Genomic DNA, 14,520 nt, shown 5'->3' with positions numbered 1-14,520 from the left:
GAAATTGGGTTTCCTGCATGAGGTTTTTGAAATGCAATAAAGAGTTGTTTAGTCTTTCTGATGTTTTTTGTTCTGTCAATGTAATACATCAATGCTCTTTTGACATCTAATGTATGTAGTGCCCTTTCAGCTACGGTATCTGGCTGTGGAAAGAACACTGGAAGTTCCACTGTTTGATTTAGATGGAACGGTGAAATAACCTTTGGCAAAAATTTAGGATTGGTCCTTAGGACGACTTTATTTTTGTGTAGTTGTATAAAAGGTTCCTGTATTGTAAACGCCTGAATCTCGCTTACTCTTCTTAGGGAAGTAATGGCGATGAGAAATGCCACCTTCCAGGTTAGGAACTGTATGTCGCAGGAGTGCATGGGTTCAAAAGGTGGACCCATAAGTCTAGTTAGGACAACATTTAGGTTCCATGAAGGAACAGGTAGTGTTCTTGGTGGTATAATTCTCCTAAGGCCCTCCATGAATGCTTTAATGACTGGTATCTTATATAGGGAAGTTGAATAGGTAGTCTGCAGGTATGCAGATATTGCTGCAAGGTGTATTTTAATGGAAGAGAAAGCTAGGTTAGATTTTTGTAAGTGAAGCAAGTAACCCACTACATGTTCTGGAGTTGTGTGTAATGGTTGTATTTGATTAATATGGCAGTAGCAAACAAACCTCTTCCATTTACTTGCATAACAGTGCCTGGTGGATGGCCTTCTGGCTTGTTTTATGACTTCCATACATTCTTGGGTAAGTTGTAAGTGCCCGAATTCTAGGATTTCAGGAGCCAGATTGCTAGATTCAGCGATGCTGGATCTGGGTGTCTGATCTTTTGGTCGTGCTGTGTCAACAGATCTGGCCTGTTGGGCAATTTGATGCAGGGTACCACTGATAGGTCTAGCAGCGTTGTGTACCAGGGTTGCCTTGCCCAAGTTGGTGCTATCAATATGAGTTTGAGTTTGCTTTGACTGAGTTTGTTTACCAGGTAAGGAAGGAGAGGGAGAGGAGGAAAAGCGTAAGCAAATATCCCTGACCAGTTCATCCATAGGGCATTGCCTTGGGATTGTTTGTGTGGGTATCTGGATGCGAAGTTTTGGCATTTTGCGTTCTCCCTTGTCGCAAACAAGTCTATCTGAGGTGTTCCCCAGAGTTTGAAATAAGTGTTCAGAATTTGGGGGTGAATTTCCCATTCGTGGACCTGTTGATGATCTCGAGAGAGATTGTCTGCGAGTTGATTTTGGATCCCTGGTATAAACTGTGCTATTAGGCGAATTTGGTTGTGAATTGCCCAATGCCAAATTTTTTGTGCTAGCAGGCTTAACTGCGTGGAGTGCGTCCCCCCCTGCTTGTTTAGATAATACATTGTTGTCATGTTGTCTGTTTTGACGAGAATGTATTTGTGAACTATTATTGGTTGGAAGGCTTTTAGTGCTTGAAAAACTGCTAGAAGTTCTAGGTGATTGATATGCAGTTTTGTTTGATGTACGTTCCATTGTCCTTGTATGCTGTGTTGATCGAGGTGTGCTCCCCACCCTGTCATGGAAGCATCTGTTGTTATTACGTATTGTGGCACTGGGTCTTGGAAAGGCCGCCCCTTGTTTAAATTTATGTTGTTCCACCACGGAAGCGAGAGGTAAGTTTGGCGGTCTATTAACACCAGATCTAGAAGGTGACCCTGTGCTTGAGACCACTGTGATGCTAGGCATTGTTGTAAGGGCCTCATGTGCAGTCTTGCGTTTGGGACAATGGCTATGCATGAAGACATCATGCCTAGGAGTTGTAATACCATCTTTGCCTGTATCTTTTGTGTTGGATACATGCGTTGTATGATGGTGTTGAAATTTAGAATTCTTTGTGGACTTGGAGTGGCTACTCCCTTTGATGTGTCTATTATGGCTCCTAGGTATTGTTGTACCTTGCGCGACAGAATGTTGGATTTTGTAAAGTTGACGGTGAACCCGAGTTTGAAGAGGGTTTGTATGATCTGATTTGTGTGATATGAGCACTGTATGAACGAATGGGCCTTGATTAGCCAGTCGTCCAAATATGGGAACACATGTATTTGCTGCCTTCTTATGTGTGCAGCGACTACCGCTAGACATTTGGTAAAGACTCTCGGAGCGGTTGTTAATCCGAAAGGCAGTACCTTGAATTGGTAATGTATTCCTTTGAATACAAACCTTAGGTATTTCCTGTGCGATGGGTGTATTGGTATATGGAAATAAGCATCCTTGAGGTCTAAAGTTGCCATGTAGTCGTGTAGTTTTAGCAATGGCAATACTTCTTGTAGTGTGACCATGTGGAAGTGGTCTGATTTGATGAAAGTGTTCACTACTCTGAGGTCTAGGATTGGTCTCAGTGTTTTGTCCTTCTTTGGTATCAGAAAGTACAGTGAGTAAACTCCTGTGTTTATTTGTGTGTTTGGCACTAATTCGATTGCATTCTTTTGCAATAGTGCCTGCACTTCTATCTCCAGGAGATTGGAATGGTGTGTTGTTAAATTTTGTGCTTTTGGTGGTATGTTTGGAGGGAATTGTAGAAATTCTATGCAATAACCATGTTGGATAATTGCTAGAACCCAAGTGTCTGTAGTGATTTTCTCCCATGCTTTGTAATAATGACCTATTCTTCCCCCCACTGGTGTTGTGTGGAGGGGGTGAGTGACATGTGAGTCACTGTTTAGTAGTAGGGGTTTTGGGGCTTTGGAATCTTCCTCTATTTCTAGGGAATTGCCCTCCTCTATATTGTCCCCGAAAACCTCCTCTATACTGTCCTTGGTAACTGGACGGTGTGGCTTGTGAGGTGCTGGCTTGTGTGCTTTGACCCCGAAACCCCCCTCGAAAGGGCGTTTTACGGGATGAGCTGTAATTCCCTCTGCTCTGCGGGGAGTAGAGTGCGCCCATGGCTTTGGCAGTGTCCGTATCTTTTTTGAGTTTCTCAATCGCTGTGTCCACTTCTGGACCGAACAGTTCTTTTTCATTAAAAGGCATATTGAGAACTGCTTGTTGAATCTCTGGTTTAAATCCAGACGTTCGGAGCCATGCATGCCTTCTGATAGTTACAGATGTATTAATTGTCCGTGCAGCTGTATCTGCAGCGTCCATGGAGGAGCGTATCTGGTTGTTGGAGATGGTCTGTCCCTCCTCAACCACTTGTTTTGCCCTATTTTGTAAGTCCTTGGGCAGATGTTCAATGAGATGTTGCATCTCATCCCAATGGGCTCTGTCATAGCGCGCAAGTAGTGCCTGGGAGTTCGCGATGCGCCACTGGTTTGCAGCTTGTGCTGCGACTCTTTTACCAGCTGCATCGAACTTGCGGCTTTCTTTATCTGGGGGTGGTGCATCTCCAGATGTGTGAGAGTTGGCCCTTTTCCTAGCTGCTCCTACAACGACAGAGTCTGGTGGCAGCTGTGTAGTGATGAAAACCGGGTCCGTAGGAGGCGGCTTATACTTTTTTTCCACCCTTGGTGTGATTGCCCTACTTTTGACCGGCTCCTTAAAGATGTCTTTTGCGTGCCGGAGCATACCAGGGAGCATAGGCAGGCTTTGGTATGAGCTGTGGGTGGAGGAGAGTGTGTTGAATAAGAAATCATCCTCGACCTGTTCTGAGTGGAGGCTTACGTGGTGAAATTGTGCTGCTCTAGCCACCACTTGAGAGTACGCGGTGCTGTCTTCTGGTGGAGATGGCTTTGTAGGGTATGCCTCCGGACTGTTATCTGACACTGGGGCGTCGTATAGGTCCCATGCGTCCTGATCTTGGTCACCCTGGCTCATGGTGGTGTGAGCTGGGGAGTGTGATGGAGTTTGTGCTGGTGAAACGTTAATCACGGGCGGAGGAGAGGGTGGTGGTGTAACTCTTTTCACCACTTTTGGTTGTGGTGTTTGTTCCGTCTGGAACTCCAACCTTCTCTTTCTCCTAATGGGGGGAAGGGTGCTTATTTTTCCTGTCCCCTGCTGAATGAAGATACGCTTTTGCGTATGGTCCACATCAGTTGCTTGTAGCTCTTCCTCAAACCTATGCTTCTGCATTTGGGAGGTTAGCGAGTGCTCTTCTGTATAAGAGCCTGAAGCTGGGTCTCTTGCAGTTTGTTTCGGCATCGAAACTTTGTCTGCGTGTTTTTTCGGCTCCGAGGTGACTTTTTTCCTTTTCGGGGCCGAAACCTCTCGGCGTCGATCTGTTTCGGTGCCGCTGTCTCAGCGTCGAGCCGTGTCCACACCGGCATCTCGGTGTCGAGGCTTGTCTCCAGCACTTTCTCGGTCCCGAGAAGGCTGCGTGCCGGTGTCTCGACCGGAGTCGGACGATCTCGGCACTGTTTGGGCCTTTTTCGGTGCCGACGGTCGGTCACCGAATTTATGGGTCGAGCCATGGCCTGGTGGCAGTGGCGTCCCCTGGGCCTTGTAAATGTTCCTCTGAGTGGATTTCGACGTCTTACTCACGGTTTGTGTATCGTCGAATTCTTCGGAGTCGGAGTCTTGGATCGAGAAGGTACCTTCCTCTTCCTGTTCCTCGAACTCCCGTTGGGCTGTCGGTGCGGACGCCATCTGAAGTCTTCTGGCTCGACGGTCTCGGAGTGTTTTTCGGGACCGGAACGCACGACAGGCCTCGCAGGTGTCTTCGCTGTGCTCAGGTGACAGGCACAGGTTGCAGACCAAGTGTTGGTCTGTGTAGGGGTATTTATTGTGGCATTTGGGGCAGAAACGGAACGGGGTCCGTTCCATCGGCGTTCTTCAGCACGCGGTCGGGCCGACCAGGCCCCGACGGAGGATCGAAAAACTACCCCGAAGGGCACCGGAGCTCTTCGATCTTCGATGCGGTGTGGAATCTAAGTACGCCGATCCCGAACGCAACAATACCGACGAAAATCTTCCGAAATTAGCTAATTTTCCGTTCCGAAACTCGGAGCGACAGGAACACGTCCGAACCCGATGGCGGAAAAAAAACAATCGAGGATGGAGTCGATGCCCATGCGCAATGGAGACAAAAGGAGGAGTCACTCGGTCCCGTGACTCGAAAGACTTCTTCGAAGAAAAACAACTTGTAACACTCCGGCCCAACACCAGATGGCGAGCTATTGCAGAACATGCGTATCTACAGCGACAGATGCCATCGAACAATAACATTTTGCCCTCCAAGGGGCAGGACAGATCAACCCTAAACAGTACCACTGAACTGAAACTTTCCAGGAAATCGGACTGCAATTCAAATTTGCGAAGGTTCAGTCAGGCTATACTAAAGAAACAGATCACACTAGGAAAAAATGAACCTGCAAATGGACATGTAAGTTAAAATATAACATCACATAAAAAGTTAACCGACAAAGTGCACGCTCACCCCGTGAAGTTACATGGTGTTGAATAACGTATGATGTAGAAAAAAAAGGGACTAGAAAAAAAGGCTAATAACTGCAGTGCTGGTTTCCGGCAGATTCTTAATTTTGCAATGTTTGTCTTTAAGACATCATTACTGAGTATAACAGATTTTCTAGTATTCATATGCCTATTCCCCAATGTGGCAGTTTAAGTGGGGAGGGCCGCCATATTAAGTTGTGCAGCCTTCAACATATTTTTTAAAATTTTGTGTGAAACATTGTACATAAAAAATATGATTTGCATAAATTCCACCTCAACCACCCACTCCCCACTATTCAGAAGGTCAGTGCTCCCTCCTGGCGTACTCACCCACACCATGTGATGCACAGTATACACGTCGCTGTCCCCCATGTAGACTCTTATTGCACGCAAAGTGAACCCGTACTTCTTCCCAGAGCTCTGGATGATGATGGGAGGCCGCAGGCTGGTTATGGTGACGGAAGCGTCTCGGCTTGGCGAGGAATCCCTGGACGACGGGTTGGACGAGAAAGAGCGCTGCGAGATCGGGCTAACCAACGGAGCGCTGCCATAATCATCTACCAAGAGAAGGAACAAAATGTTTGGTTTTATAAACGTGTGCGCCGTCCCTCCACACTGTCTGCAGGGTCACCCCTGTCCGTATCGAACAATGAGACATCCCTTCTGTTATGAAGGACCCTTCGTTTATTCCAAATTAACAAAAACGGGAAGATAATTGGAACTTTCTAGAAACAAGAACTTGAAAATAATCAGAACATTGCATCCTCAGTATTGTTCTGGCCAAGTTCAATAAATACCTTTGAGCATTTAAACACAAGCACATACTTGGGGACATTTTAGTCTCCTTCGTCTCTTTGAAAGGATTAGTACAAATGTTCCACTTGTAGTTGGTTAATAAAATGTTATGTCATTCCCACACTGGAATGCACGTCTATGGGTGCTGCGTAAAGAATGATGGAAGAGTTACCGCTAGACAAGGCAATTAAGTGTAGTGTCTGGTCTCCGTGGTAGAATGAAGGATGTGCAGACCAATTATGTCAACTACCAAATTTGCAATACCATCCAAATAAAGCGTCTGTACGCCAGATGTAATGGCATACACTCCATGCTTTCAATAAGTGATGGAAACTCACCAGAAGACCTGAATAAAAAAAAAGCATTGCCCACCCCAGGTGGTTTTGGAATCCTGCCCCAACTACACGCAGAATAGCCCTAAGGAGAGGTGACAATACAACTAAAAAGGGTTTGAAAGAGCTTTAAATTGGAGTGGCTTTAGCAACAAGTGGCCTTTACAATATTTTTTTTGATAAACAATTGTTATTGATATTAAAGCAAAATACATATGAGTGTGACAATAACACACCTAACTGAAGACAGTCATTGAGCATTAACATTCGGGTACGCCACTGTAAGAGTCCAGCCATCATACCCAGATGACTCGTATGCATATGACAATGATGGCAGCTGGGGCTCACCCCTCGGGATTTACAATATGTTGCCCAGCCATTTCCCCCACACCTTCGGATGAGTCTGAGGGCAGCCCCTTGCTTCGTAGACTGGTTTCTCCTGTCACGCGCACTACTCTATCATCCCTCATCCATTGCAAGAGGGACGGGGGGCCTAGCCATTTTCCAGTCCGCTGCAATGCCTTTCTTGGCCACCATGAGGGCAGTACTCAGTAAGGTATGCTTCTATCTCGTGCCCCCCACACCTTCCATGACACCCAAAATCACCACCAATGGAGCCATCAGGACCTCCCATCCCAAAACCTCAGTGAGTTCCTGTAATATTGCACCCCAATAACGCTGGACAGATGTACATGCCCATATCATGTGGTAAAAGTCAGCAGGGGCTGTTTCACATTTAGGACAGACAGGGTCCCGGCGAACCCCAGCTCTGTGTAGCCAGGTGGGGGAGAGGTACACCCCATGTAGGTAGTACAACCGTACGCGTCTCAGGCGGTAGGACAGTGATAGTGTTTGGAGCCATGAGTGCGTCTCTCCAATCGTCTTCCTCCAATGGGCCCCGCTATCTCTCCCACCTTGCTCTAACGTGGTTCAGGTCTCCTAGTGCAATGCTATTCAACATTTATATCTTTGGGACACTCCCCCTTTTTCCACCGCCCGCTTTAATAGTTTAGCCTCGAGTGGGCATTATTCCAATATTGAAGTAGTGTGTATTATATGCGCTTGGAGAGCGTGGCGAAGTTGGAAATATTTATAAAATTGCATATGTGCCAGGTGGTAATTAGCCTGCAGCTCTTGAAAGGAGACAACATGCGTGCCCTGCCAGACATCACCCAGTTGTGATATACCCAGCTGATCCCATTTTATAAAGCATTGGAGGGCTGTTTCTCGCTGCCAGGGAACCTCTCCACAGGGGAGTCTGTTGCGTCAGAGTAGCCATCCATCTAGTGTGTCGCAAGGCCGCTCACAAGGCCAAAACATCATTCTTGTCCCTGGGACCAAGTCGTGGGGAATCTGCGAGCCATAGCGTATGTCAAGTATTTGAGAAAAGGTCAACATGTTCAATTCTAATTTATACACTGGGCCCGACCACCCCCCTGTGAGCCAGTCATGTATAGGCAGCAACTGGGTCGCCAAATAATATAATGAAAATGTCACTTACCCAGTGTACATCTGTTCGTGGCATCAGTCGCAGTAGATTCGCATGTTCTGCAATAGCTCGCCATCTGGTGTTGGGCCGGAGTGTTACAAGTTGTTTTTCTTCGAAGAAGTCTTTCGAGTCACGGGACCGAGTGACTCCTCCTTTTGTCTCCATTGCGCATGGGCGTCGACTCCATCTTCGATTGTTTTTCCCCGCAGAGGGTGAGGTAGGAGTTGAATTGTAGTAATAGTGCCCATGCAATGGAGTGACTAAGTATGCACCTATTTAAGGTTGAGATGATACATATATAAATAATTGAAGGTAACTTCCAAACTGCTACAGGCTCCCGGGGAGGCGGGTGGGCACATGCGAATCTACTGCGACTGATGCCACGAACAGATGTACACTGGGTAAGTGACATTTTCAGTTCGATGGCATCTGTCGCTGTAGATACGCATGTTCTGCAATAGACTAGTAAGCAGTTATTTCCCCAAAAGCGGTGGATCAGCCTGTAGGAGTGGAAGTAGTCTGAAATAATGTCCTTAATACAGCTTGACCTACTGTGGCTTGTTGTGCGGATAACACGTCTACACAGTAGTGCTTGGTGAATGTGTGAGGCGTAGACCATGTGGCTGCCTTACATATTTCTTGCATTGGGATGTTTCCTAGAAAGGCCATGGTAGCACCTTTCTTTCTGGTTGAGTGTGCCCTTGGTGTAATGGGCAGCTGTCGTTTAGCTTTAAGGTAGCAGATTTGGATGCATTTAACTATCCATCTGGCTATACCTTGTTTTGAAATTGGGTTTCCTGCATGAGGTTTTTGAAATGCAATAAAGAGTTGTTTAGTCTTTCTGATGTTCTTTGTTCTGTCAATGTAATACATTAATGCTCTTTTGACATCTAATGTATGTAGTGCCCTTTCAGCTACGGTATCTGGCTGTGGAAAGAACACTGGAAGTTCCACTGTTTGATTTAGATGGAACGGTGAAATAACCTTTGGCAAAAATTTAGGATTGGTCCTTAGGACGACTTTATTTTTGTGTAGTTGTATAAAAGGTTCCTGTATAGTAAACGCCTGAATCTCGCTTACTCTTCTCAGGGAAGTAATGGCGATGAGAAATGCCACCTTCCAGGTTAGGAACTGTATGTCGCAGGAGTGCATGGGTTCAAAAGGTGGACCCATAAGTCTAGTTAGGACAACATTTAGGTTCCATGAAGGAACAGGTAGTGTTCTTGGTGGTATAATTCTCCTAAGGCCCTCCATGAATGCTTTAATGACTGGTATTTTATATAGGGAAGTTGAATAGGTAGTCTGCAGGTATGCAGATATTGCTGCAAGGTGAATCTTAATGGAAGAGAAAGCTAGGTTAGATTTTTGTAAGTGAAGCAAGTAACCCACTACATGTTCTGGAGTTGTGTGTAATGGTTGTATTTGATTAATATGGCAGTAGCAAACAAACCTCTTCCATTTACTTGCATAGCAGTGTCTGGTGGATGGCCTTCTTGCTTGTTTTATAACTTCCATACATTCTTGGGTAAGTTGTAAGTGCCCGAATTCTAGGATTTCAGGAGCCAGATTGCTAGATTCAGCGATGCTGGATCTGGGTGTCTGATCTTTTGGTTGTGCTGTGTCAACAGATCTGGCCTGTTGGGCAATTTGATGCAGGGTACCACTGATAGGTCTAGCAGCGTTGTGTACCAGGGTTGCCTTGCCCAAGTTGGTGCTATCAATATGAGTTTGAGTTTGCTTTGACTGAGTTTGTTTACCAGGTAAGGAAGGAGAGGGAGAGGAGGAAAAGCGTAAGCAAATATCCCTGACCAGTTCATCCATAGGGCATTGCCTTGGGATTGTTTGTGTGGGTATCTGGATGCGAAGTTTTGGCATTTTGCGTTCTCCCTTGTCGCAAACAAGTCTATCTGAGGTGTTCCCCAGAGTTTGAAATAAGTGTTCAGTATTTGGGGGTGAATTTCCCATTCGTGGACCTGTTGGTGATCTCGAGAGAGATTGTCTGCGAGTTGATTTTGTATCCCTGGTATAAACTGTGCAATTAGGCGAATTTGGTTGTGAATTGCCCAATGCCAAATTTTTTGTGCTAGCAGGCTTAACTGCGTGGAGTGCGTCCCTCCCTGCTTGTTTAGATAATACATTGTTGTCATGTTGTCTGTTTTGACGAGAATGTATTTGTGAACTATTATTGGTTGGAAAGCTTTTAGTGCTTGAAAAACTGCTAGAAGTTCTAGGTGATTGATATGCAGTTTTGTTTGATGTACGTTCCATTGTCCTTGTATGCTGTGTTGATCGAGGTGTGCTCCCCACCCTGTCATGGAAGCATCTGTTGTTATTACGTATTGTGGCACTGGGTCTTGGAAAGGCCGCCCCTTGTTTAAATTTATGTTGTTCCACCACAGAAGCGAGAGGTAAGTTTGGCGGTCTATTAACACCAGATCTAGAAGGTGACCCTGTGCTTGAGACCACTGTGATGCTAGGCATTGTTGTAAGGGCCTCATGTGCAGTCTTGCGTTTGGGACAATGGCTATGCATGATGACATCATGCCTAGGAGTTGTAATACCATCTTTGCCTGTATCTTTTGTGTTGGATACATGCGTTGTATGATGGTGTTGAAATTTTGAATTCTTTGTGGACTCGGAGTGGCTACTCCTTTTGATGTGTCTATTATGGCTCCCAGGTATTGTTGTACCTTGCGTGGCAGAATTTTGGATTTTGTGAAATTGACGGTGAACCCTAGTTTGAAGAGGGTTTGTATGATATGATTTGTGTGATTTGAGCACTCTATTAACGAATGGGCTTTGATTAGCCAGTCGTCTAGATATGGGAACACATGTATTTGCTGCCTTCTTATGTGTGCTGCGACCACTGCTAGACATTTGGTAAAGACTCTTGGTGCGGTTGTTAATCCGAAAGGCAGTACCTTGAATTGGTAATGTATTCCTTTGAATACAAACCTTAGGTATTTCCTGTGCGATGGGTGTATTGGTATATGGAAATAAGCATCCTTGAGGTCTAAAGTTGCCATGTAGTCGTGCAGTTTTAGCAATGGCAATACTTCTTGTAGTGTGACCATGTGGAAGTGGTCTGATTTGATGAAAGTGTTCACTACTCTGAGGTCTAGGATTGGTCTCAGCGTTTTGTCCTTCTTTGGTATCAGAAAGTACAGTGAGTAAACTCCTGTGTTTATTTGTGTGTTTGGCACTAATTCGATTGCATTCTTTTGCAATAGTGCCTGCACTTCTATCTCCAGGAGATTGGAATGGTGTGTTGTTAAATTCTGTGCTTTTGGTGGTATGTTTGGAGGGAATTGTAGAAATTCTATGCAATAACCATGTTGGATAATTGCTAGAACCCAAGTGTCTGTAGTGATTTCCTCCCATGCTTTGTAATGATGACCTATTCTTCCCCCCACTGGTGTTGTGTGGAGGGGGTGAGTGACATGTGAGTCATTGTTTAGTAGTAGGGGTTTTGGGGCTTTGAAATCTCCCTCTATTTCTAGGGAATTGCCCTCCTCTATATTGTCCCCGAAAACCTCCTCTATACTGTCCCTGGTAAGTGGACGGTGTTGCTTGTGAGGTGCTGGCTTGTGTGCTTTGACCCCGAAACCCCCCTCGAAAGGGCGTTTTACGGAATGTGCTGTAATTCCCTCTGCTCTGCGGGGAGTAGAGTGCGCCCATGGCTTTGGCAGTGTCTGTATCTTTTTTGAGTTTCTCAATCGCTGTGTCCACTTCTGGACCGAACAGTTCTTTTTCATTAAAAGGCATATTCAGAACTGCTTGTTGAATCTCTGGTTTAAATCCAGACGTTCGGAGCCATGCATGCCTTCTGATAGTTACAGATGTATTAATTGTCCGTGCAGCTGTATCTGCAGCGTCCATGGAGGAACGGATCTGGTTGTTGGAGATGGTCTGTCCCTCCTCAACCACTTGTTTTGCCCTATTTTGGAAGTCTTTGGGCAGATGTTCAATGAGATGTTGCATCTCGTCCCAGTGGGCTCTGTCATAGCGCGCAAGTAGTGCCTGGGAGTTCGCGATGCGCCACTGGTTTGCAGCTTGTGCTGCGACTCTCTTACCAGCTGCATCGAACTTGCGGCTTTCTTTATCTGGGGGTGGTGCATCTCCAGATGTGTGAGAGTTGGCCCTTTTCCTAGCTGCTCCTACAACAACAGAGTCTGGTGGCAGCTGTGTTGTGATGAAAGCCGGGTCCGTAGGAGGCGGCTTATACTTTTTTTCCACCCTTGGTGTGATTGCCCTACTTTTGACCGGGTCCTTAAATATGTCTTTTGCGTGCCGGAGCATACCAGGGAGCATAGGCAGGCTTTGGTAGGAGCTGTGGGTGGAGGAGAGTGTGTTGAACAAGAAATCATCCTCGACCTGTTCTGAGTGGAGGCTTACGTTGTGAAATTGTGCTGCTCTAGCCACCACCTGAGAGTACGCGGTGCTGTCTTCTGGTGGAGATGGTTTTGTAGGGTATGCCTCTGGGCTGTTATCTGACACTGGGGCGTCGTATAGGTCCCATGCGTCCTGGTCTTGGTCACCCTGGCTCATGGTGGTGTGAGCTGGGGAGTGTGATGGCGTTTGTGCTGGTGAAACGTTAATCACGGGCGGAGGAGAGGGTGGTGGTGTAACTCTTTTCACCACTTTTGGTTGTGGTGCTTGTTCCGTCTGGAACTCCAACCTTCTCTTTCTCCTAATGGGGGGAAGGGTGCTTATTTTTCCTGTCCCCTGCTGAATGAAGATACGCTTTTGCGTATGGTCCGCATCAGTTGCTTGTAGCTCTTCCTCAAACCTATGCTTTTGCATTTGGGAGGTTAGCGAGTGCTCTTCTGTATAAGAGCCCGAAGCTGGGTCGCTTGCAGTTTGTTTCGGCATCGAAACTTTGTCTGCGTGTTTTTTCGGCTCCGAGGTGACTTTTTTCCTTTTCGGGGCCGAAACCTCTCGGCGTCGATCTGTTTCGGTGCCGCTGTCTCGGCGTCGAGCCGTGTCCACACCGGCATCTCGGTGTCGAGGCTTGTCTCCAGCACTTTCTCGGTCCCGAGAAGGCTGCGTGCCGGTGTCTCGACCGGAGTCGGACGATCTCGGCACTGTTTGGGCCTTTTTCGGTGCCGACGGTCGGTCACTGAATTTATGGGTCGAGCCATGGCCTGGTGGCAGTGGCGTCCCCTGGGCCTTGTAAATGTTTCTTTGTGTGGTTTTCGACGTCTTACTCACGGTTTGTGTATCGTCGAATCCTTCGGAGTCTGAGTCTTGGATCGAGAAGGTACCTTCCTCTTCCTGTTCCTCGAACTCCCGTCGGGCTGTCGGTGCGGACGCCATTTGAAGTCTTCTGGCTCGACGGTCTCGGAGTGTTTTTCGGGACCGGAACGCACGACAGGCCTCGCAGGTGTCTTCGCTGTGCTCAGGTGACAGGCACAGGTTGCAGACCAAGTGTTGGTCTGTGTAGGGGTATTTATTGTGGCATTTGGGGCAGAAACGGAACGGGGTCCGTTCCATCGGCGTTCTTCAGCACGCGGTCGGGCCGACCAGGCCCCGACGGAGGATCGAAAAACTACCCCGAAGGGCACCGGAGCTCTTCGATCTTCGATGCGGTGTTGAATCTAAGTACGCCGATCGCGAACGCAACAATACCGACGAAAATCTTCCGAAATTAACTATTTTTTCCGTTCCGAAACTCGGAGCGACAGGAACACGTCCGAACCCGATGGCGGAAAAAAAACAATCGAAGATGGAGTCGACGCCCATGCGCAATGGAGACAAAAGGAGGAGTCACTCGGTCCCGTGACTCGAAAGACTTCTTCGAAGAAAAACAACTTGTAACACTCCGGCCCAACACCAGATGGCGAGCTATTGCAGAACATGCGTATCTACAGCGACAGATGCCATCGAACATATAGATTTGTCATGCCCAAGCCTCTGTCATATGGACCTCTCTGGCAATGCTGCAGCGCTATACGGGGTCTATTACCCTGCCAGAGGAAACCTGTGATGATCTTCTCCAAAGCGTGGAACCAGGGGTGTGTTAGTGGAAACAATAAGTTCTGAAAAATATACAAAAACCTCAGAAGGACCATCATTTTAAAAAGGGCTATGCGACCTCGTACGTTCAGTGGAAGGAAGCGCCCCTTCATCATGTCTGCAGTTGCTCGTTGTGTTAACGGCCACAAATTTAGGGACCAGGCCAGGTCGGGCAGAAGCGACATCCAAACACCTAGGTATTTGAAGCTTAAACTTTAAATAGGTACTTTGTCTTGCCAGTCAAGCTCGAGATAAGGACAAAGGCAGTAATACTGACTTCAGGGGGTTCATTTGGAGTCCAGAGGCCTCTTTGAAGCATCTCAGTAGATAAAGGCCACGCGGGCCACTGTCTGCCGGTTTGGCCAGATAAAGGAGGACATCGTCCGCACAGAGTGCTATGCGGTCCTCATGATCATGGTACCATCTCCATCCCTTAAATTAAGAGTCGCTCCTTACTGACTGTGCCAGCCGTTCAATGGCTAACGTAAACAAAAGAGGGGAGAAGGGACATCCCTGACGTGTACCCCGATGAATGGAAAAGGCTTGGGAC

The 14,520-nt window shown here is 46.9% G+C and overlaps 1 protein-coding gene across 3 annotated transcripts in view; it reads right to left on the bottom strand.

The window, feature by feature from the left end:
• The window catches only part of MAST3 (microtubule associated serine/threonine kinase 3), a 194,460-nt gene that overhangs the window by 38,973 nt on the left and 140,967 nt on the right, over window positions 1–14,520 (bottom strand). For all 3 annotated transcript variants that reach the window (XM_069217416.1, XM_069217413.1, XM_069217414.1), the window contains one exon: window positions 5,670–5,896. In XM_069217416.1, the coding sequence (XP_069073517.1) occupies window positions 5,670–5,896 (227 nt within the window). The remainder of the gene's footprint in view (window positions 1–5,669; window positions 5,897–14,520) is intronic.

Source organism: Pleurodeles waltl, chromosome 12, assembly GCF_031143425.1.
Source record: "Pleurodeles waltl isolate 20211129_DDA chromosome 12, aPleWal1.hap1.20221129, whole genome shotgun sequence".
NCBI lineage: Eukaryota > Metazoa > Chordata > Amphibia > Caudata > Salamandridae > Pleurodeles > Pleurodeles waltl.
The sequence above is the reverse complement of the archived record's forward strand: the minus strand, read 5'-3'. Positions and strand labels throughout refer to the sequence as shown.